Source organism: Rosa rugosa, chromosome 7 (genome assembly GCF_958449725.1).
Source record: "Rosa rugosa chromosome 7, drRosRugo1.1, whole genome shotgun sequence".
NCBI lineage: Eukaryota > Viridiplantae > Streptophyta > Magnoliopsida > Rosales > Rosaceae > Rosa > Rosa rugosa.
This window is the reverse complement of record NC_084826.1, coordinates 2,623,460-2,648,746: the sequence shown is the minus strand read 5'-3', so window position 1 is coordinate 2,648,746 and position 25,287 is coordinate 2,623,460. Positions and strand designations below refer to the sequence as shown.

General features: G+C 39.4%; 2 protein-coding genes and 1 long non-coding RNA gene across 10 annotated transcripts; 1 reads left to right on the top strand and 2 right to left on the bottom strand.

Moving 5' to 3' along the window:
- Positions 1 to 10,189: 10,189 nt before the first annotated feature.
- LOC133721967 (uncharacterized) lies at positions 10,190 to 16,971 on the bottom strand. 8 transcript variants are annotated; one of them, XR_009852411.1, is made up of 10 exons: positions 16,386 to 16,971; positions 15,630 to 15,783; positions 15,284 to 15,401; positions 15,086 to 15,129; positions 14,925 to 15,007; positions 14,454 to 14,632; positions 14,149 to 14,188; positions 13,629 to 13,800; positions 10,743 to 10,881; positions 10,191 to 10,626 (listed from the first exon to the last, which is right to left on the bottom strand). It is a non-coding gene; the product is annotated as an uncharacterized LOC133721967 (long non-coding RNA). The 8 variants fall into 8 exon arrangements; XR_009852408.1 differs by having other exon boundaries at positions 10,190 to 10,626; positions 15,086 to 15,401; XR_009852406.1 differs by having other exon boundaries at positions 10,190 to 10,626; positions 14,925 to 15,401; positions 16,386 to 16,500; positions 16,612 to 16,971.
- Positions 16,972 to 18,218: 1,247 nt separating this feature from the next.
- LOC133721843 (uncharacterized) lies at positions 18,219 to 20,171 on the top strand. Its single transcript, XM_062148583.1, has 6 exons — positions 18,219 to 18,524; positions 18,628 to 18,780; positions 18,879 to 18,962; positions 19,051 to 19,182; positions 19,290 to 19,379; positions 19,847 to 20,171. The coding sequence occupies exons 1-6, from the start codon at positions 18,422 to 18,424 to the stop codon at positions 19,915 to 19,917; spliced, it is 633 nt and encodes a 210-aa protein (XP_062004567.1). The 5' UTR covers positions 18,219 to 18,421; the 3' UTR covers positions 19,918 to 20,171.
- Positions 20,172 to 24,083: 3,912 nt separating this feature from the next.
- LOC133722641 (probable ribose-5-phosphate isomerase 3, chloroplastic) lies at positions 24,084 to 25,287 on the bottom strand. Its single transcript, XM_062149511.1, has one exon. The coding sequence runs from the start codon at positions 25,169 to 25,171 to the stop codon at positions 24,347 to 24,349; it is 825 nt and encodes a 274-aa protein (XP_062005495.1). The 5' UTR covers positions 25,172 to 25,287; the 3' UTR covers positions 24,084 to 24,346.

The window sequence follows — 25,287 nt, the reverse complement described above, 5'->3', positions numbered from 1 at the left end:
TGCTTCTTCTCTACAGTTATATGTACATATAACCCCTTAATAAATATTTGAATTAAATACTTGTTACTCCTCAAACTTTTCCCTTAAAAACAGTTTAGCCCCCCACCTTTTAAATTAAATTGAATATTCCTTATTTTCTCTAATTCTCACACAACAGGTCCACAACATGCCCAAAATGACTGTTATACCCTTACTTCCTCTTTTTTATTATTATTATTTTTTTTTTAATCCTTTTTTTTTTTTGCCTCTCTCTCTCTCTCTCTCTCGTTAATGACGCCACGCCGAGTCCAACTCCCTCACTCTTCTCGTCTCCGACCACTTCCGCCACAGCGAGGACGCTGCCCATCTCTGTCTGCTCCTCCACCGCAGCGTCTATCGAGCACCTCACCTTTACACCCCTCTTCATCAACTGCTCGACGTTTTCGAACATGACTCCAGCCTCAACCAATCCCAGTGCAGTCACGCCTGGGACATGTTCCTCCAATTCGACCACCATGACAACCTTTTCCCTTCTCCCAACTCCCACAACTTCGACGACACGAGCCACCTCTTCAACGACCTCAAGCAGCAGCTCGATCACCGCCTCCGCGCCTCCCGCTCCAAAATTCGCCATATGTTCCTCCAATTTGGTTGGGTTGTTCTCTGTTTTCTGAATTGGATTTTGGGTGTCTTCTGTTTTGGGGTTTAGAGCTACAGGAAAGAAAGTCAGATTTGTTGTTTGGTGGTTTGTTGCTGGTTTTGAAGGTAAATTGTATCTAGGATTTTTGTGTTGCAATGAGCTAAGAAAAGGGCAGCTCTTGTGCTTGATTTGTTTCAATTTGCTTCCTTCAATATTTTGGAGCTTCCTCCTCCTCCACATCCTCTTACTTTGGAGGACGACTCTGAAGCTGAAGAAACACCAGTGTCTTATTTGGAGCTTCCCTGCCCCATTTTGCTTTTGCCTTGCGTTGTGCGCAGAGAGAAGAGAAGAGAGAGAGAGAAGCAGAAAAATAAATATAAAAAAAGAGAGAGAAATTAGAAAAAAGAGGGAAAAAAAAAGTGAAAGTGAGGGGTATAATAGGCATTTTGGACCTATTGTGTGAGAATTAGAAAGAATAAGGACTATGCAGTTTAATTTAAAATGCGAGGGACTAAATTGTTTTTAAGGGAAAAGTTTGAGGAGTAACAAGTATTTAATCCTAAATATTTTAAATATTTTGGGGTATCGACAGTCAGTAGTGTTCCTGAACACGCCGAGATCTCCTGGTTGCCGATGTCTTACTATCTGTTCACAAGTCAAAGAAAAGGTCAGGGGAGATCTCTGGCTCTTCGATGCCTAAGTCAGTATCGGTTGACGATGTTGACAAGGTTACAGTACAGGAAAAGGCAGAGTTTGGACTTACCTGGTTTGGCCATATGTGAGCCTTTTTATATTGCTTCTAGGGACTTGTTGGCCTGCTGTCTTCGATGTGGGCAGGGCCGATCCTAAGTTTTTCAAGGCCCTGGGCGAAAAATATATATACATCAATAAAATGAAATGAAAAAAATAAGTCTTCAATAATTGAGATCTCTAAAGAGAAGCCAAATATAAGTCTACTAAACTTTGAATGTAAATACTTGAGCATAGAACAATAAATACGTGGAATCAACTTTGTTCCTTCTTGTTTTTCCTTTTCTGCTCGAGATTGACTTGGAACTCCAACTTCCAATTGCACCTAATATTGAAAATTGAAAACGAATTAGCAATCAACAGAACCCAAAAATCAAGTAACCCAAAATCAAAATTGAAAAACACCCAATATGTATTTTTGATTTGTACCTCAGCCTACATCGATGGAAACCCAAATAATTCATATGAATACCGTAGAAGAACATAAGCATAGAGTTGAAGGATTGAATAACCATTGAAACCAATTTAAAGAGAATTTGCTTGATTTCAAGGTTTGACAAGGCCAAAGCAAATTGCCAAGCTGTCTGACAAGGCCAAAGCAAAGCTCAAGCCTGGTACCAAGAAACCGGTCCTGCAAAAGGGGGCCAAGCATAAACTTTTTTAATGAAAGTTCTTTTTTGGAACGCCCGCGGTTTCGCTAATGACGATACACAGCGGGCTTTTGCTAATATGGTACGTTCACACAAACCATTGATTGTTTGTATATCTGAACCGTTTGTTTTAGTTGATTCAGTTCCGTTGGTTTTCTGGACATCTCTGGGCTTACGCCTAGTTACTACTAATGATAGAGGTTCTTCAGACCCAAACCTCTGGGTTTTCTGTCATGAAGCTCTCAGGTTGCAGGTCATTTCAGTTGGCATACAACAAGTTACGGTCTCCTGCACTCATGATGGAATTTATAGTTTATTCACTGCAGTCTATGCTAAAACTACTGTGATTGGGAGACGACAGCTATGGTCTGATCTTGTAACCATCTGCACGCAACATGTTCAGGGTCCTTGGGTGGTTTTTGGTGACTTTAATTGTGTTTTTGGGGCTCATGAGAAGCGAGGTGGTAACTCTCCTAATGCAACCTCTTGTCAGGATTTTCAACAAATGTGCTCAGACTGTGGCCTCCTTGACATCCCTATCAAAGGGGTGGCCTTCACCTGGACAAATCGAAGTATAGAGGTTCGCTTGGATAGAGCACTTGGGAATCTGGATTGGCTGGAATCTTGGGCTACGATGGAATGCTGCACACTTACCAAAGCCACCTCTGATCATTGTCCTATCCTTCTTACATGCTCTAGGCTTGGGCAAGTTTTTAAGCCGCCATTCCGGTTTCAAAGTCTCTGGACGCAGCAGCCCGGTTTCCTTTCCTTGGTCAGTGATTTCTGGGCCACGCTTCAATTTTCTGGTTGTCCTCAGTTTGTTCTAGCTTCGAAGCTTAGGGCTCTGAAGATGATGCTCAAACAATGGAGCAAAGCTACTATTGGGGATGTTCATATTAGGGTTAAAGATTCAACGGCTCTTCTTGATGCAGTGCAATCTGAGATTTCTTTTTTGGGTCCCTCTGAGGAAAGGTTTGCACGTGAAGAAGCCGCGCATTCAAAGTTCTTGGCTGATCTTTCCATTCAGGAAACGTTCCTTAGGGATCAATCAAGATTGAGATGGTTAAAGGATAGTGACAGAAATACAGCTTTTTTGCATAACATGGTCAAGCTGCGGCGTATAAATAAATCTATTTGTTCTCTGAAGGATAACCAGGTGATTATTAATGATATGGCTGCTATTGAAGCTCATGCAGTGCAACATTTTGAAAAAGCCTTCACAAGGGATCCGCATATTCTGAACACTGGACTAGTGGAACGTATTATCCCATGCTTGGTTACTGAGGAAGAGAACAGTGTGCTTCTTGCAATCCCGTCGTCTCAGGAGATACATGATACTGTGATGGGTATGGATAGCTTTAGTGCCCCAGGTCCTGATGGTTTTAATGGGAGTTTCTTTCAATCTTGCTGGTCTGTGGTTGGTCCTGAGGTTGTTTTGATGGTTCAAACATTCTTTGAAAATGGTCACATTATGCCACACTTCAACTCCAACGTCATTACACTCATCCCTAAGCAACAGGAGTCTGAGACAATTTCTGATTATAGGCCCATTGCGCTTGCTAACTTTGGGTTCAAAATTATTACGAAAATTATAGCGGACAATCTTGGTCGCATTGCAGCACGAATCGTGTCTCCTAATCAAAGCGCTTTTATCCCAGGTCGTACCGTCATTGATCCTATTACCCAAACCTCAGAATGTATAAACCTCCTTGATGGGAACTGCAAATATGGCAATATTGCTATAAAGTTTGATATCAGAAAGGCTTTTGATACGTTGAATTGGGATTTTCTCTTACGGGTTCTTGCCGCTTTTGGCTTCTGCTCAACTTTTGTCAGGTATGTTAATAGCATTTTGCAATCTGCCTATCTTTCAATAAATGTGAATGGCAAAGCTTGTGGGTATTTTACTTGCTCCAGGGGTGTGCGCCAAGGTGACCCCTTGTCACCACTGCTCTTCTGTATTGCAGAGGAAGTTCTAAGTAGGGGTATCACCTCTTTGGTTAATAGAAAAAAAGATCCGGTGCATTAAAGCTCCAGGTTATGTAACGCCTCCTTCACATGTTTTGTTTGCGGATGATGTTATGGTTTTTCTTCAAGGTCGTTACAAGCACCTCAGAAACTTGATGTCATTCATGGATGAATATGCATTAAATTCGGGTCAGAATGTAAACAAAGCAAAATCACAGCTTTTTCTTGGCAAGTTTGCAGTTCAAAGGCATGTGAGAATAAAGAATATTCTGGATGTCAATGTTAGCAATTTCCCTTTTACTTATTTGGGTGTTCCCATTTTTGTGGGGAGGCCTAAATCAGTTTTTCTTCTACCCATTGCGGACAAAGTGAAGAGCAAGCTCAGTTCCTGGAAGGGCAGATTACTTTCACAGGCAGGTAGGCTGCAATTAATTAGTTCTGTTATTCATAGCCAGTTAATTTACAGCTTCCAGGTTTATGAATGGCCTTATGAACTTCTGAAGAAAGTCCAAAGGTGGGTTCGTAACTTTTTCTGGAATGGTGATCCTATGAAAGACGGCTGTGCACTTGTAGCCTGGAAGAATTGTTGCACCCCCAAAGATCAAGGTGGTCTAGGTTTGAAAGACCTTTTCACACTCAATAAGTCATTGCTCTTGAAACGTTGCTGGGATGTAGTCACAAGAATTACTCCTTCGGCGATTCTGCTCCATGATCGTTTCTTAACCCCTGGTTTGCTTCCTTCTAGCTACTATAAGAAATCGTCGATTTGGTTGGGGCTCAAAAAGCTTTGGCCACAGTTTCATACTAATCTTCAATGGGTTGTTGGGGATGGCAGATTGATTCGATTCTGGAAGGATAATTGGTTGGGTGAAGCACTTGTGCATTCTTTTCATTGCACCCCCGATTTCCTTCCATTCCTTGATGACAAGGTTTGTACTTTTATTCATAATAATGAATGGAGAATTCCTTGGAGTTTCCAGCTAGTACATCAGCAAGCAGCTGAAGCTATTTACTCTGTTCCATTACCTACCATTGACGTCCCGGATCAGCCGGTATGGGCTTTGGAGCGATCTGGTGTACTCACTGCTCAATCTGCCTACAGTTTCCTTGCTGACACGCGGCCAAGGGTAAGATGGAGGAGCACAATATGGCATGGTGCCATCCAACCTCGGAAAAGTTTAGTGACTTGGAAGGTTTTGTTGAATCGAATTCCTACAGATGACTTAATCCAACGAAGAGGATCAGTCCTATGTTCACGGTGCCAATTGTGCAAATCTAAGTCTGAAAGCACAAGTCATCTCTTTGTTACATGTGAGGCTTCTCTCTCGATCTGGCATTGGGTGGTATCTCTTTTCAGACTTCGCTTTGATCCAGGTATGTCATTAGTTGACCTGCTAGAAGACAACTTCGTTTCTAGCCTCTCTATTTCCTCCAAGCTTCTTTGGTATATTTCTTTTTGCAATATCCTTTGGAGTTTTTGGATGGAGCGTAACAGATTAAAGCATGATGGAGGTGACTTTAATGAGGTGAATTTTAAACAGAGGTTGATCTTGTCTTTTAAGGAATCAGCGTCTCTGGTTTTTACCCCTTCTTCTAACCCCCAGTCTCTGCCAATTTTTGTGCTTCTGGGTCTTTCTCCTTTACGCCCTGCAGCCCCTAGAATTGTGCAAGTGTTATGGCACCCCCCTCCTATTCATTGGGTGAAAGTAAACACAGATGGATCTTTCCATGGGCCTTCTCTTGCAGGTTATGGTGGGATTTTCCGTACTAGTGAGGCAGAATTTCTAGGAGCCTTTTCTGCCAGGGTTGCAGTGCCTAGTGCTCTAGACGCAGAGATGTTAGCTGTCATTGAGGCAGTGCGCTTAGCTTGGACAAATGGGTGGCACAATCTGTGGTTAGAAGTGGATTCTTTGCTTCTGTTAAAGTACTTCAAGGATCCCTTGTCTGTTCCTTGGCATCTTCGTACAATTTGGGGTAACTGCTTGCAAACAACCCGTCAAATGAATGTTCACATCTCCCACATCTTCAGGGAAGGTAACTCAGTAGCAGACAAGTTAGCTAACTATGGTGCCAGTTCAAATAACTATGTTTGGTGGGAACTGTTACCACTGTTTCTGTACTCCTCTTTTGGTCAAGATCTATCTTTTTGTCCTCGTTATAGGTTTTCTTAATCTTGGTTTTCTTGGGCTCTTTTCTGGAGTTCCACATTGTATTTTGCTCTATATTGAGATGTTTTGTATGCTCGGGATTTGGGTATTTGTCCCTCCCAACGATTTTTAAATTTCAATAAATAAACCGGGCGTGGGGCTGAGCCTCCCAGTTAGGCTGGGTTCCAAACCCTTTCAAAAAAAAAAAAAAAAAAGGTTTGAGAGAGAGTAAGAGACGCTACAATAATGACATCGTGAGTGCAATTGGATGAAGAAAGAAGAAAAGACGCAGAAATAATTGCGTCTAGAAATCTGCAATTTTTTTTTTTTAACATTCCTTACTTATTTTTATATATAATTACACATATATATATATATATATATATATATATATATATATATATTTTAAAAAAAAAAAAAAAATCTGGTGCCCCCCTCTTTGTTGTGCCCTGTGCGGTCGCCAATGCTGCCTAGCAGCAAGGCCGGCCCTGGATGTGGGAAAGTAGGTTCCTCTTCTGAATTTTTTGGCTGTGTGTGAACCAAGCCATTGTTTGATTTGGTTCGGCCGTTGTATTGGTCCCGTGGGTTCTCCGAGCATGTGGTGTCGGTGACCACCATCTGTACATGGTATGAACAAGAAATGTATTCAGGCAGCGCATATTTTGTTAGCAGGATCGCGTTTTTGTTTCCTGCATTCCAATTTTTGGGTAGAGGATTAACGACAATGGTGAGTCCAATGTGAGTCCTCTATTTAATTTATAAAAAAAAAAAAAAAAACGACAATGGTGAGTCCAATGTATTTATATATGTTGTAACTATCTAATTGCTTATAAATGCAATCCCTTCATTCTTCTCAAAAAAAAAAAAAAAAAGCAGATTAGTCAAATTTAGAAGTTAATAATAATTCCCCACCCGAAAGAGTCTAAATATCATTTCATTGTACACAAAGGCTAATGAGGTTCTGTGATTGATCAATCAAGATCATCAAATGTTTACCTGGTAATATCTTGCTCAACTACTCTTGGATGTATATCCAACGGTTGAAATAATTATTTTTAAGTTGAGTTTTATTTTCTACCTTTAAATTTACATCAAACGGTAATTGAATATAATTTTTATGATCAGTTACTAATCAGGTGAGCATCATTGTCAAGATCATAGAGTACTTGTTTGATTATATATTTAGACAGTTTAAGCCAATAGTGAGCCACACGAGTTCCGTTGCACCACAACTCCACAAGTACATCCTAGGGCTTCCTGCCTTGCGCGTCTTTACAAGATTATTGCCTTGATTAAGGCCTCCGGCGACCATTGTGTAGCAATATTACCACAGTCATCGTCCCACAAACTGATTTGTGTACTCTTGAACCTACGTACGGACACCGGCCTGTCGCTAGCACTCCAAATTAACAGTACTAGTGCATAAATCAATCCAAGATTACTACCTAATTAAGCTCTTAAAAAAAATTAAAGACTCCGAGTTGAGTTTGATTGAAGATCTTAATGGAGGAGACACAATTGAAATTAGTATATACACTCCCAAATGTGATTAATAATGCATTTGTACGTCGTCTGTATAGATAAGTAACATGACTCATATGTCATGAACATCAAAACATTAGTTCTGATGATGAGCGCGCAAATCAATTATGTGTACGCAGTTGACTTTCAATATCATTTTCTCGTTGTTTTCTTCTGGTGTGATCTAATAATGGAGATTAAATATCTTCGTTGACGGCCGGGGAGAACTAACTGTTCTCAGCATTGGCCAACCTTCTTGCATGTTTGAACTCAAAATTAACATTTTTTCCTGATAAGGGGGACTCGGAGAAACCGGGCAAATATCCGTGGCTCAAGCGATATATTTTCGACAAGTTCGAAATATATTATTTTGATGTTAATTAAAGCCTACTTGAAGATCAAGTAATCTTAAGACAAATCGTGATCTTATTGATTTACTAGTAATTATCAAATATTTGATAATTAATGGTGATTTGTTTGCTTGATTACTAAGATTATGCAAGAGAGAACAATAACATGGCTCATGCGGGTAGTCAAGTTTCCCATGCAATTAATGTGTAATGGCAATATATGGAAGCATGCAATCATGCTTGATGGTGGTCAAAGAGGAATATATATATGATGTATGTATGGTGGCTCATGCATGGTTCAATTAAGGAAGGTTCCCCATGCAATTCAACATGGCAACGTGCAGTCCTTCTCTACCTATATTCAAGAGTACTCATGCAATTAAGTCCTATATATGGTAGGCCATTAACCAAGGTTCCATGCAATTAAGGATTCATGGACGTGGAGCAGTTTGAGTAAGTTGCAATCACCTTTAATTGCAATTAACAAACAATATATACATGCAATCCGTGCACATCTAGAAGTTGTTCTCCAAGAGGCAATTAATCTTTGTCTATATTCTAACCACGTACATAGACAAATCTGGTATCAAGACTATTAAGAGTTTTGATTTGAATCAAGGCCAATAACTGTGGGCCTAAAATATAGTATTGGATTCCTATTTGGAAGGAGAATCTGCAGCGAGCAGCCTATATATAGAGGCTAAAGCGATACAACAAAACACAGCCAATCGACCAATTAATCTCTACGATTATCCAAGTCTCCCCGGAGCAACCTTTCTTACTGGTGACCACACTCCAGTCCCAATCTCCTCAGGAGCTGACTGTCAGTGCCACCAAACCAACCCGGCGACCGTACTTCCAGTCCTAGTCTCCCCAGAGCTGACTGCCAGTACCACTGCCACCGAGACTATCTCGACCAGCGAAACAAGGGTAACGCCCTCGCAACCCAGCGAAGCTAAAGTCACGCTTTAGCAAACCCGTGCTTTCTCCAGACTTCCCAGTGATTGCTCTGCTTAGTCTACAACACTAAGTATCGATTCGGTGAACGCAAAGATATCACAACTAAATCTCTTATCCGTAAGGCAAGAAGTCATTTTCCGAAAGGCAGAGAAAAGAATCTTGTGACGAGGTTGGTGCTCTCCTCGTCCACAACGTTTGATTCAGAAGTCAGGTTAAGGGATCTCCCGACGACTGCACCCCACGGTGCTGGCACGCCTGCGCAATCACATCAGCAAAAGAGACTGTTTGCAACCAGACTGGTTTTGGAGTCAAACACTTCTTAAACAAACAAACTATAATTTATATATGCATGTTCTGCAAGGTTCATGCAACTAAACTCCTTCAAATTAATACACTTTGTTGATAAATGAATAGGTACTCTAATTTTAATATATAGTTTATGTAGAAGCCAATATGCATGTCAAGAAGAAGAGGATGTGCCCTCTCCATTTTCAGATACAGCACTACTAGAATTATGGCCCCAGACATCGGCCAAAAACCGATGAGAAACAAAAACCCGACCGATGTCTTTGTGGGTGATGAGAAAGATACGGAAAATGCAGACATCGGTTTTTAGCCGATGTCTAGTATTCGTGTAGACATCGGTTCCTAATTATAAATCGATGTAAATAGGTTTAAATGATAACAAACTTACACGTTTTACTATTGTTAAACCCACATTTTATTGTATTTAATGCTTAAAGAAATATAGATTACATAACACAAGTTTGCGTTTTAACATCGTTATTGATTTAAGAACCGATGACTGATACTGTTACAGACATCAGTTCCCATTTTGGAACTGATGTCTGGTACTCAGTAACATATCGTTTTCGATAAAAAATCGATGTCTGTATATTTTAGTAACATCGATTTCCATTTTGGAACTGATGTCTGGTACTCAGTAACATATCGTTTTCGACAAAAAATCGATGTCTGTATATTTCAGTAACATCGATTTCCATTTTGGAACTGATGTCTGGTACTCAGTAACATATCGTTTTCGACAAAAAATCGATGTTTGTATATTTCAGTAACATCGATTTTCATTTTGGAACTGATGTATCTGTATTACTAGACATCAGTTTTTATGGTTAAAATTGATTTCAACTTTATATCTAGACATCACATTCTATAAAGAGGATGATGTCCACAAAATATGTAGCTGCTGTTATAAATTGCAATTTCAATAGTTGACAAGAGTGATTTGAATATTGGAGTATTATATCTGAAATCATCATCCTTAACAGTTTACAAAATGGGCAAAATAAAACCACAATTCACCTACTACAAGGCTAGCCTAGCAATTAGTATTCATGTTTGTTCATAATTGCTACAAAAAAGTTAATTAAAAGCTAGCCTAACTCAAAATCAAGAAACTGGTCAGAACCTACAGCAGAGTCTGTAAGTAGTCGGCTACTTCAATGCGGACCTCGTCAAGTTGTTGTTGGGTATACCCTCTCCGATCCTTCATCCACATTGGAACTACCCAGAACAAGATAAAACCCAGGTTTGTTATGAACCCAAGGTAGAAGTGATGCAAACATAAAAGCCAGCACCATTCGGATTCGTGCTTGAATGTTTTGCAAACCTAAGTTCTCAGCATTAGATCCTCCATCTATCTGTCAACCAAAAACCACATTGATGAATCATGTATAGCATTATTGCTTATGGTCAAATCCTGATCCCAATAGAGCCACACAAGGAGGAAAAGAGGTTGAAGGTAGATAACTTTTACCTTATATCGTGGTCGTTTTCCTGTCACTGCTTGAAACAGCGTCAGAAGTGCAGAAATAACACCATCTATACTGATATCAAGATGCCATGCGCCAATTTCATCTGCTAGAACCTTTGCCCGTGATTTTGTCGAGTCGGAGCTGTAGTAAAACCAAGTTACTGAGTTACTTTATATTAGGCCTTATCATTTAGCCCTTAGGCCCTAAACCCGCCCTAAGCCCGCCCGGCCCGTAGGGCCGAAGCCCTACCCGACCCTTACATTAGGGCGGGCCGGCCCTACCCTTTCTCAAATAGGGTAGGGTAAGGGTCATGCAAATGAAGCCCGGCCCTACCCTACGGCCCGGCCCGTTTGAGCCCGTTAGGGCCAAGCCCGGCCCGGCCCTACCCTAAAATTTATATATTATTTTTATTATTTTTCTATATTACATATTTACATAAAAAGAAATAAGAAATATGTTATTTTAGAGAATGGGTATTAGATTGAACATTTGAACCCAATTAATTTATGTAAATCTAATTTTTATATCATACACTCCGAAGAGAATGGACACTAATTTTTTTATAAATCTATATTTATATATCATATACTCCAAAGAGCAACCTCTATCAATTCAAAGAAAATGAGAAAATCAACCGTTGGATGTGATTATTACAATAAATTATGCGTGTGGTTAAAAATTTAGTCAATTTCACCATAGTTTCGAACCCGATCAGATTGGTCAACTATATTCACTTGTATGTTTTCTTGGTTGACCGATGGCGTGACAACCGCAAAACGTGCTAATTTTTTTACATCACATTTTTAAATATTTCATCAATGGATGTGCGTAGATATAAGATAAAAATTTCAAATTTAATTACAAATATGTTGGTCTATACCAATTTGCCTCCTAAAGTTGTATAACTTATACATTGCATTTAAATGATTGAGGTTACCCTCCATGAGCAAAATGGGGGATGAAATGGAATTTTTTAAAATGAACCGCTGGATGTTGTTTTCATATGAATATATGTTAGTGGTAGAAATTTCAGCAATTTCCGCCTTCGGTTGGACCTCGATCTACCCGGTCAACTCAATACCCTAAATAGAACATGAAACAAATATGCTCTTAACCGGTCCTTGGAAATTCACTTTTTTCGATCTTTCAGCTCCCACACTCTCATGGGTAGGGGGTCTACTTACGGATGTCAAAATTCCGCAACGTTTGTCCGCGCATCGTGCCGCTCCCCGTAGGGAAGTTTGCTTGTGCAAACCGTTGACCGCTACGTTTGACGCCTTATTCACGGCAGATCGGCCTAATTTCTTTACACAATACCTATCAATGTTGTATAAACATATGAGAATTTTCAGATTGGTCGATTTTCATTTCAAAATTTTTGGATCGCACATAATCCTTATATGCCTTGTAATGTAGTATAGCTAATTTATTAGGCTTGTTACCCTTCATGAGGAAAATGGGGGACGAAATGGAATTTTTTAAAATGAACCGCTGGATGTTGTTTTCATATGAATATATGTTAGTGGTAGAAATTTCAGCAATTTCCGCCTTCGGTTGGACCTCGATCTACCCGGTCAACTCAATACCCTAAATAGAACATAAAACAAATATGCTCTTAACCGGTCCTTGGCAATTCACTTTTTTCGATCTTTCAGCTCCCACACTCTCATGGGTAGGGGGTCTACTTACGGATGTCAAAATTCTGCAACGTTTGTCCGCGCATGGTGCCGCTCCCCTTAGGGAAGTTTGCTTGTGCAAAGCGTTGACCGCTACGTTGGATGCCTTATTCACGGCAGATCGGCCTAATTTCTTTACACAATACCTATCAATGTTGTATAAACATATGAGGATTTTCAGATTGGTCGATTTTCATTTCAAAATTTTTGGATCGCACATAATCCTTATATGCCTTGTAATGTAGTATAACTAATTTATTAGGCTTGTTACCCTCCATGAGCATTGTCAGATTGATCAATTTCCATTTCGAAATTTTTGGCCCGCCCGAATAAGCCATAATTTTTTTTATATTTTTTCTATTTTTTAATTACGTTTTTCTTTTTTCTATAATATGCAATTTATCTCTTTCTTTGTAATTGATTTCATAAGTTTTGTTTTCTTTATTTTCTATTTTCTTTGTTACACAACAATTAATATTGGGAGATTTATATAGATAGTTAATTGAATATAACCACCTTAAGTAATATTAATAAATGTTATAAGTTACAAGTATTATATGAATATAAAATATGTTCAATAAAAAACAATGAGTCTTTTATCACCAATACATACCATTAAGCCATATTTTGAGAAGAAAAAAATAATGTTTTTTTTTTTTGTTAAACAAAATAAGGCCCTTTTTGGCCCATTTCGGCCCTATTTGAGGGCTGGCCCGATCTGGCCCTTTCGGCCCTAACAGATTGGGCTTTTCGGGCGGGTAAGGGTTAGCATATTTAAGCCCCGGCCCGACCCTACCCGGCCCTAAATTTTGTTGACTTTGACTAGGCCCGGCCCGACCCGACCCTAAGCCCTAAAATTTAGGGTAGGGCCGGCCCTAGCCCGGCCCATGATGACCCCTACTTTATATCATATTATGAGAATTAATCTGCAGGAGAATCCTTGTTAACTTTCCCAATACCTCTATGTTCACTATCCTAAACGTGAGACGCTTGTTTTAGACTATATGCAAAAAGCTTGCTCAGGTTTACTTGAAAATGGTATGGTTCTAATATGAAATATGTAAACTCTATCACGAGTGAGCATGCAAGGCTAATGATCAACGTATTCTACGTTTCACATATGGTTACAATCCATGCATCATGCAGCCCACAAGTCAATGGCACAAAAATAAATGAAACAAATGGTAAATAGGATAGTTTAGAAAAACTAACCTTTTACCACAAGCTGACACATGCAGCCAACTATGGCAGCCACAGACGAGCTATCTGCTCCACCAGAAAGGGGTAGCAGAAACCCAGAAGCTCCACTTCTTCTTAAATAGTCCCATAACCAACAAGCAGGAGGACCAAAGGTTATTTCCTCTTCAGGAGAGTGATACTTAATCTGCAGATCATAGGTTATATTCAATTAATATATGTTAGTGCTTGTCAGTTAAAACCATAGATTGGTGCATGTTGTCAAAACAACATGGTTACCCAGATAATAAATATTTGCCACGTGAAGTTAAACTCTTCCCAGTAACCAAGTTAAGGAGTATCACTTATGTTGTATTGTGTCAGTCGGATTATAACAGAAGCTAAAGGAATGAGTACCAAAAAAAAAAAAACTATTTAAAGGAAACCTCCTGATGAATGAAGACCGGAAAATCAAGGCCTTTCTACAACTTTTATAATAAATCAGTAAATACTGACCCCAGCTACTTTAATTGGTCCTGCTAGAACTGGAACTAACCTCAAGTGGACTTCACCTTCAATAGAAATTGCATCTTAACCTGTTCAGAGAACAACTTCTAAAATTAGTAGTGTACCAACACTAGGCAAAGGTTGATATCCAATTATTTAGAGCGGCTCTAAGAATTAGAACCCGAAGTGTACACAATCTTACACTGATATCCAGTTAATGTAGCTGCCACTTCTAGTATTACTAGTAAAGAATTAATTTAAATCAAAATCTTATAAACACGTAAAGTTTAGTGTAAGAAACTGCCACTATCCCATATAGAAGATAAAAAAACAAGAACAGAGTTCATAACTTACTTGAGCTGTATCATAAACAATATACTCATTATACATCAGCTCAGAGGCCCTGACATGTGAATCCACTGGTTTGCCGCAGGGCACAGTGACATCATCTCTCCATTAACATAGTCCGACTCAGGTTTTTTCTTGCCAAGTCCCTTCGTAGAGTGCTTTCCCTTAGGAGGTTTATCCATATACTGAATGACAGTAGAATGCATAAAGATAAGTTAAGTGGGAAAAAGTTGTAAGAAATAATAAGTCTGATGAATCCAGTATATTGTTTTTTTACATAGGTCAAATTGAAAACTTTTACGGGAGTTAAAATTAGTTGACACATGATGTCAATATATATACAGAATATCAAAATGATCAAAACACACATGAAAAAGGATAGAAGAAAAAGAAAGGATAAGGGGGGATGCAAATGAGCTCACTGTGGCCTTCTTGAGCTCATGAATACAGATATATACATAGACAAAGAAAACAAACCATATAACCAGTAGCTGGAGCTTCAGGAGGAGCTATTCTTAGTCCTTGGCTAAGTATTCCCACAAAGTTCGTAAACCGAGAACCTGAGGAAAAGATAATTACTATTAGTCATGATTCTGCATCCTAAATCCTGATACATTTATCAATAGATTTCTGTGTACCTTGAAAAATAACATTGAAAAGAACTATAGCCATTCTCATCTCACTGCAGAAAAACACTATATTCCATAAAATTTGGCTAGTGCAACTTACCATGCCAAAGCAGCATTCTGTTTTTAAGATTTTTCCGGTAATATCCTCATAAAATATGAAGCAAGCAACTTCCAGGAGCACTAAAAAGGTGAAGACCAAGAACTTACAAGGCAGTGTTGCGTGAATTGGTGCACTTAATACCTTCCCAGCCGTCACAAGGATCGGCACTCACCCAACTAGGAGGTTTTATATTCCACTCATCCATAAGAATCTACATATAACCATCTGCATCCAAAATTCAAATCATGTTTAAAGCTTCAATCCACAATCAGTGACTTACAAGAAGCTTGTAAAGCAGAAACAGTTACATAAAGCTCTTTGTACAACTAGGGGATGCAAAAAGGTGCTTATTAACAAAGCTAAAGAAGAAAAACCAATGTCTGCTGCCGTACCATCAAGGAAAACTGATTAGCTTCACTTTGAGAAAGAACATAACAATTGAAGAGAACTTACATTCCTGAGTGTTTGCCTCTGCTGCAATAACAAAGAACTGGACTAACACAAGCACCGGAAACGCACCAATGGCTCGAGCATTACCCATCACAGAAAACTGGAACCAAAGCCCTGCAAGTCCTTCGATGTGTAGTCCCCAGCCACCATCGTCATTCTGAAGTACCCGAAATATACACTAAAGATTAGATTCTTTAATCTTTATACAGTTGCAGATCGAAATGGAAAGAGGCAAACAGATGCCAGAAAACAAGAAAGCATATTAAAATAGGTAAAATCAACATTGGTGATTATCATAAAATAGATCCTGAGGAAGTTCGGAGTTATATCAACATTGAAAAACCTCAATATCAAATTAACACACTTAAAATAGAAAATCTGCCAGAAAGTTAATACAAGGGTAGAGTAAGGAAATCATCAAAGTTAATTAGGTACATTTGTCTCCTAAATTCAACAGTAGATAGAGAGAGTGAATGTCCAGATAAGTGTTTCTAGTTCATAGTTTGGTTCTCATATTTTGTTTTACTATTACATATGTAGGAATTCTACTCCAACAGATAGAATTAAATGGCTACTCTAAGCTGCTCTAATGATTCACAATATCAAATATCAAACTCAACACATCCAATTGCAGATCATTCAAACTGGACACATCCAATTCCAAGCAATCAAAATCGTTGCAGAACTCATACATTATCAACACATCCAATTTCTAAAATAACCAAAACTCATAAAACCAAAAAGAAGAGAAATTGGTACCTAAGATGATGAAGATGATTTACGATGGCACCAGCACCAGAGCACCACTTAACTTGTGGAGATTTTGCCTCTTCATTTCCAGCGACAATCAGACAGACAGAAGCTGGGTATTGGACTGTTGGGTAATCAATTTAACACCTCACCCAAAACACCAAACATCATGAATCAAGAATCTGGACAACCCATTCCCAATTATCAAACATAATCAGCAGTTTACGGTGTTTACCTGAGATTCAGGGATTGAATCCTTCACGTAGTCGCAGAGATGCAAACTCGCAGTGGAGGTGGCTCAGGCGAACTGAAAGGGGAGCTGGCTCGATTGCTGGAGCCTGCAACTCTGGAAGGTGGAACCAAAATCGATCTGTAGTGTCTCCGTCCCTGAGTGCAGATGATGATAAATAGTGTAGAAGAATTGAGTCAGATCGGAGGCGGAGAACGAGATCGGGGTCTGGAGAACGAAATCGGGGACTCGAGGTCAGAGAGCGAGGCAGGGGAACACGGGGTGAGGTCGGGACTCGGGGTCAGGTCGGAGGCGGCTCCAGTCGGCTTGGGTTGGAGAAGGAGGTCGGGGACTCGATGAACTTCAGCTTGGAGAGTGAATAGGTCGACAAGGTGAGCTGATGAAGTCATTAGCTAGGGTTCGACAGTTTTAGAGAAAGCGGAAAAAAATACCAAGTGTGGGGGGAAATGAAATATTAGTCCCCGCGTTCTCAAACTTTAAAACTTAGTCCCTCCGTGTTTTTTCAAATTTTTCGAACAAAACTTTTCTCATCGTTTTCTTTTGTGACTGATGTCCATAATAGCAACAGAAATCGGTTTCTTCACAAACTGATGTTAACATGTTTTTTAACATCAGGTGCAATCCTGACCGATTTAATAGTGGTGATGTCTAATGACATTATTCTAGTAGTGCAGGTGATTGTGCTCGTAAAATTGTTGATTCTAAAGACCTTTGACTAATTAATGTTTTAGGCTCTTAGAAAGATAATCACCCGGCCCAAAGGTGTTGAACATAACTTGAGGGCGTTCAACATACTCGAGGGGATTCGAAACTCCTATTCTCTTTGGGACATTAAGTGCATACATCTTTTTCTTGAAACATAAGTGCATACATCTTTATCTATTTGAGAAATTGACGTGCATGCAAATGACATCTTCCTTCAGCTTCTTGCTCTTCTCCATCTGTTTCTATTTTGTGGCCATGGTTTAGTTAAGAGTCTTAAAACGGCAAATAGATATTGAGGGTGAAATGTTGACTTTGGAAGGAGCTGAATGGTTCTACTATTTCCTTGTGTCCCTCTTCTAGATTGTCTTCTCTTTTGAATTTTGTACACCTTGAAGAATGTCCTAAGAAAAAAAATACCGTTGGAACTTGGGAAAGGAGAAAGAAGTTGAAAAATATATTTTCACACATTTTCTTGTCATATAGTAATTTTGGATGAGATCAGACGTCACTCATCATATGAATGATGGAGGAGCTTTTTTCAACAAATCATACCATCATATGATTCAATTCCGATCCTTTTCGTTTTGCATTAATTAAACCCAATCAACCCCGTAAATTTCATTGTTGAATATTTGATATCTTTGTTCTTCTAGTAGCTTATTGTTGACTTTACCAAACCCTTGATGTGCCCCCAAAAAAAAAGGTCCCATTTGCAAATTTTATAACTTGAGCAGATGGCAACGATACCCTCTTCACGTTTTTTTAATTAAGCAGAAGCTTCTTTCAGTCTACAGATTCAGCCCGCCATTAGAAGCTTCTGCCTAGAAAGCTTCTCAAATTTCCAGTCTTTTATATGTTATATATGGTATGTTAAAGCTCCTAATTAATAAGCTACGCGTGTTGATTTTTATACCTATTCTTATTTTCTTTGAATAATTGGGACCAAGAAATCTTCAAAACCATTCGAAGCTTGTATATATATAGAGGAGGAAGTACCATTTTGAACACCACCACCTCCACCGGCCTATTCTCTAGCTTCCATCAGATTACTCTCTCTCTCTCTCTCTCTCTCAAACTAGGACCGAAACAAATGGCTTTCTCTAAATCCATGGCTTTGTTAGCTACTCTTCTTGTTCTGCTACCCATAGCTACTTACGCTGTGGACTGGCCGGATATTTCTCCTTCTATTGCCGGTAAGTACTGAGCTTCATCCTCGATCTTCTGTACCGAAACATATACCTGCAAAATTTAGTTTCTTTCTTCTTATCTATATTCTTGTTGGATCTCATTTTGCAGATGAAATATGCAAACGAGTTGAGTGTGGAAAAGGAACTTGCAGCTTCAACGCGAGTGAGCCATCAGCCTATACCTGCGAGTGCGACAAAGGATGGAAGCGAACCGCTGAAGGCAACGATAATCTCAAGTTTCTCCCTTGTGTCATCCCTAACTGTAAGTACTTTTTTCTTTAGATAAATAGAGGATTAGGTGATATTAGTTCCCTTCTGAAAGCTAGCTCTTATCTTTAAGCATTTTTCATGGTTCTTCAGGCACACTGAACTACACCGGTTGCCAAAGCCCCCCTCCAGTTCCTGATTACACAAAATTCCCACTCAACTTATCTGCCTTTGATCGTAAGTACACAAAATCAAAAAAACCAACCGCGTTTTGTTCAGTCTTTTATCGATCAACTCGTTAATTTCTCTGTGCTTTTATGTGTAGCTTGCCACTGGGTTTACTGTGGAGAAGGTTCATGCGACAAGAACTCTACCTATCTATACGCACCAGAGTGTAAATGCAACTCAGGGGCTTCTAATCTTCTTGACGTCAGTGTATTCCCCTGCTACAAAGAATGTAAGAGACACTAAACTCCTATTTTCATCAAAACAATATTGAACAAACCAAGATTGACGATGGAGAAACTAATAGGAGCTACCTCTGTTTACTTTCTTCTTCTGCAGGCACCCTTCAACCTGACTGTGCTGCCCTTGGAATCAAAGTTGCAGATTCGACTAGTACCTCTACCAATGGAACGACTGACAGTAATAAAGGTGAGATTGACTGTCCAGAAAACAGCAATGTTTGATGTCTATTTGTGTGGTTGTCTTCTAAATAATTTTAATTTCAACGTATATTAAAAAAGGTACCATTCCCAGATAAAACTATAATGATAGGGTAACCTGAGCAAGAACAATTATAATACACGAAAAAACACCTCTTGGTGTCTTTCATGTGGTTTAGGCAGGCCAAACCCATCTCCTTAAAAATAATAGTTTCTAAAAGTTTATTTTCTTGAAGAGTTGCTGGGGATTTAATGATTAAGACTTGGTCAAGGACTTGAGGCTTTTTAAAACTTTAACATCTCTACGCAATTGACTTTAAAAAGGCATCATCATATACTAAGCATTTCACAGAAGCAAAATAGCATTAGACTTGGTACTTGTGTTCACATTTTTCTATTCAATAATGGTAGGCACACAATATATTGATACCTTACTGGTTTGTTCTTGTTTTCCAGCTACCGACTTCATGCCAGGCAAATTCCAGTTGATGACTATAGTGATGGTGTCTGTGGGTATGATGCTGTAGGGTTCATGATCCTGTCATACAAGAGATTGGGCTTACATTTTCTCTAGTTTCATCATACATGAGTTTTATATGCTTAGGTTAATTTGATTGTTGTAACATTCCTTGATTATTCCCCTGTTCTTCATTTTGTGTAAAGTCAGTTTGTATCAATAAGTAGATATACGGTCATACTCCGATGACAGTCATACATATGTATAAACATTCCTTCCTATACTTTGAAAGTGTTATATGAGTACAGGCTTTCCTTCTCTGTCCTTCTTTTTGAATTCAAGCAAAGCAAGCTAATGATGCAAATTAACTTCAAGGAAATAGTAAAAGTTACTATCGGTAACCTCAACTGTTAAACCCTAAGTTGTTCAACTATGAAATTAACAACGGTTCATTTTCTGTTACTTTCACTTTAAACTTGGTTACAATATCCACACAATGAGTTCAGATGACTGCAGATTGCATGTCATTCATGAGGCTCCAAATATTGATGAAGAAAGGGCTACCTTCTCTTAGTGACATAAAAACTTAGATTTCAAAAGAAACACAACTTTTTATTTTCTCAATGTGCACAAGCACACTACTTCGCTTTCTAATCCCAACAAGATGTAATCACTTAACTGCTACTTCGGAGTAGAAGTTAAAGTTGGAAATGGTATTGAAAAGCAGAGCTTTATGACATCCTCAGGAAAAGCAAGGGCTATAGTTCATGGAGATAATCACTCTAACAATAGTAGTTCGCTCTCCTCCACAAATCCACAAACATAACCGTCAATTATTCAACCGGAAAAATCATACCAAAATTGTGGGCTAAGAAACCTAAGATCGATGAAGGCAATTCATTTCCAATTATTTTTGGTACATGTTCATTTCCAATTATTTTTGGTACATGTTCATTTCCAATTATTTCACATTTCAAGTTTCCAACATTAGTACTATTCCTAAGCTACTGATCCAAATCAAGAAGCTTTACAAACAATAAGAGCTTCAAATGGCAAACTTTACCGTCTCACTGATCTAATAGTACACAAATGCAGCTACAATTTCACCACTAACTATATTGCATAACAAGAAGAAAGTACAGAGGAGATTCCAAAACTCACCATCACCAAAATTGAAAGAACTAATCGATTGGTCTTCACATCTACTCCATAAAGACATTCAGATGACTATGCACATTGCTTCTTATCCATGAGTCTCAAAATATCGATAAAGGGAAGTCCTGCTCGACCTTGTTTTACCTCGTTTCAGAGATAGAAGGCTTTGATAGATTTGAACAGTTTTTTTTTCCCTCCAAAACATTCTCATTCTGCATAAGGAAACAAGATCCCAATTCCCAAGCTTCAACTTCTAATCCAAAATAGACATAATCTCTTAAATTCTAGTTCAGAGTTGAAAATTAAAAGCTGGAAAAAGCAGAGCTCTTACTGCTATAGTTGATGGAGAAAATCATCTTGCCATGTACTTCACCCTACACCGTATATAGATATCCATAAAGTATGAGCTAAGATACCAAAAGCACGAAGGTGATTCATTTATGGTTATTTCAGGTTCTTCCACATTTCACGTTTACAAGTTTAGTACTATTTCTAAGCTACTGATCATCAAGATGTTTTACTAAGAAAAAGAGCACCATATCCAAAACTCTAATTAACAATTATTCATATCCTGAAATAAATAAATAGATAAACAATTACCATATCCTGAAATAAATAGAAGTCTCAATTGAATGTTTTAACATGAACAGATGACTACGGCAGGCCCTTCACCTTTATTGAAGCATGGACGCTTCTTTCAGTCTAAAGACTCAGCCCGGCAGCAGAAGCTTCTCCATAGAAAGCTTCGCAAATTTCAGTCTAGGTTAAAACACCTAGACGTGTTGATTTTTACACATAACCTTATTCTTTGTTTAAGAAATATATATATATATATATATATTGAGAGAGAGAGGAGTAAGTACCATTATAAACAACAACAGAAACTGCATCCATCACTTATTCTCTAGTTTCTATCAGATTCAATCACTCTTTCATTGTTCCTCAAAGTGAAACTGAAAAGAATGCCTTTCTCCAACTCCATGGCCTTTTTAGCTACGGTTCTTGTACTACTACTACCTATGGCTACTTTTGCTGTGGACTGGCCAGATATATCTCCTACTGCTGCAAGTAAGTACCGATTTTCATCCTCTTCTGAATCAAAACATATACATGCAAACTTGTGTCTCTTTCTTCTTATATATCCTTCTTATTCAATAAAATTGAATTTACAGAGGAAATATGTAAAGAACTGGAGTGTGGAATAGGAACATACAATTATAACTCCAGTGAGCCATTACTCTATACATGTGAGTGCGAAACTGGATGGAAGCGAACCGCCGAAGGAAATGATTGTCTCAAGTTTCTCCCTTGTGTCATCCCTGACTGTAAGTACTTGGCTCTTTTGTTGTAGAAATCTGTGCTTCTAAAGCTAGCTCTACCCATCTTTGCCCATTTTCATGGTTTTTCAGGTACCCTGGACTACAGCAATTGCCAAGCACCCCCTAAAGTTCCAGATTACACATAACTTCCAAGCAACTCATCTGCATTTGACCGTAAGTACCATAAAACCAACCAGAGTCATCATATCTGTTCGTTCAGTCTTTCATCCCCCAACTTGTTGAATTCTGTGCTTTGTGTATAACTTGCTACAGGGTTTAGTGTGGAGAAGGTACATGCGTAAAGAACTCAACCTATCTGTACACACCGGAGTGTAAATGCAACTCAGGGGCATCGAATCTTCTCGACGTCACAGTATTCCCATGCTACAGTGAATGTAAGAGAAACTAAAGTACTATTTTCATCGGAAAAAGAACTATTAACAAAGTAACTGAAGATGGAGAAACTAATAGGAGCTAGCTCTGTTTTCTATCTTCTTGTTCAGGCACACTTAAACCCGACTGTGAACGCCTTGGAATCACAGTTGCAAATTCAACCACCTCTTCTGACGGGAATGACAGTAATAAAGGTGAGATTACTATCCAAAAAACACCCATATTTGATCTCTGTTGGTGTAGTTACTCTACTAATTAATTTCAATTTCAACGCTATACTAACAGAATCAGAGAAAAGCTCTCAATTGACTTTGAGGCTTCAAAAGTTAACATCTTTATGCAATGGACTTTAAAAGGGCTCACAATATATTGATGGCTTAATCGTTTATTCTTGTTTTCCAGCTACCGAGTTTATGCCAGGAAAATTCCATTTGGTGACTATAATGATGGTGTCTCTGGGTATGATCCTGTGGAAGTAAGGTGGATAATGCTGTCATACAAGATATTGCGCCTTTCATTTGTTCCAGTTTCATCATACATGAGTTTGAAATACTAGCTTTAGGTTAATTTCATTGTTGTAACATTCCTTGAGCTTTCCCCAGTTCTTCATTTTGTGTTTGTATCAATTAGTCAAAAAACAGTCATACGCTGATGACTGTCATATATATTGGCCACTAAACTTTGTAGAAAGATAGTTATGAATACAGGCTTTCATTTCGCCTCCTCTATTATTCTCGACAAATTCAAGCAAACTATAGTTACTATACTAGCTAACAAGATTCAAGTAACTTCACGGAGAAATTCACCGACCCTTCATTAGATTTTCTACAGGTATCTGATGGCTTTCTAAGACAATATATCCTAACTTTAATATATGCCCTTGCAAATTTATGGCCACACATCTCATATGGCATACACGAGAACCCTGAACCGCTGAACCCTAGGTTGGTCAACATGAACCGGTGTTCATTAGCGATTATTGTCACTTTCAACTTGGTTACAGTGCCCAAATAAAGAGATCACATGACTAAGCAAATTGCATTTCATTCATGAGACTCAAAATGCTTTGTTTGTTTAACCTCTGTTTTACCTTCTTTCAGTGACATATTTCAACAGAACTTAGTTCTCCAAACATTCTCCATGTCCACAACTAAACAACCCCTCAATTCCTAAGCTTCACGCCTTCACCTACTAATTGGAACCAGATGTGATTTCATAAATTCGAGCTCAAACTAGAAAAGCAGAGCCTTCTATACATACGTGCTATTGTTGATGAAGAAAATCATTTTAACCATGTCAGTTCACTCTCCTCCACTGATATATCCATAAACAAGACTGACAGTTACTCAATAAGAGTACAAACCAAAGATACTAAAAAGCATGAACGCAATTCATTTCCAGTTATATCATATTATTCCACATTTCAAGTTTCCCCCTCTAGTATCATCCCTAATCTACTGATCCAAATCAAGATGCTTTACAAAGAACAAAGAGCACCAAATCCGAAACCTCTATCAATTATCCATATCTAACATTACACCAATAAACATGTTGCACAACATATGACAAGTACAAATCAGAGGTTCCAGCACTCACCTCCACCAAAAAACCCCGGAAAAAAATAGAAGCCAATCACTTGGTCTGCACATCCACTCCCTCCTTCCCGGCAATGATCACCGCGGTCGCCATGTTCAAGAACAACCCATGTTCCACCACTCCTTCCAGCACCGAAATCTCCTTCCCGGCGGCCGGCCCATCTTTAATAGGACTCTTGAAATACAAATCCACAATGTAGTTGTAATTATCGGTCACATATGGCTTGTCACCCTCCAATCTCAGCTTGGCCTCGACCCCTTCTTCTTTGAACAGCTCTTGAAGCCTAACGAGATTATATTTCCAACAAAACTGAACCACCTCCACCGGCATTGCCAGCCCGCTCCCTCCCAGCCCCGTCACCAGCTTCGTCTCGTCGGCGACCACCACGAACTTCTCCGACGCCGCCTCCACCATCTTCTCCCTCAACAGCGCGCCGCCGCGGCCCTTGACCAAATCCAGATTGGGGTCGACCTCGTCGGCGCCGTCGATGGCGAGATCGATTTTCGGGTGGTCGTCGAGGATCGAGAGAGGGATGCCGAGGCTCCTGGCCTGGTCCTCGGTTCGTTTCGAGGTCGGGACTCCGACGATGTCGGTCAACTCGCCGGATTTGATGAGCTCGCCGAGCTTGGAGACGACGAAGGCGGCGGTGGAGCCGGTGCCGAGGCCGAGGACCATGCCGGACTTGACGTACTCGACGGCCTTGTCGGCGGCGAGCTTCTTGAGGTCGTCTTGGGTGAGGGCGGGGACGGTGCGGGCCTTGATGCACATGGGGCGGCGGTGGGAGGGGGTGCGCAGGTTAAGGGTTTTGGGGGTGCGGAGGATAAGGGCGTGGGGGGAGAGGAGGGAGAGGGAGGAAGCCATGTTTTTTTTGGGTGAGGAGTGAGTGAGAGAGTGAGTGGAGATGAGAAGAGGAAGAAGATGAGAGGTTGGCTTTGATTTTCCCTCTCCTCTGTTTTTGTTTTCTTTCTAATGTTGGA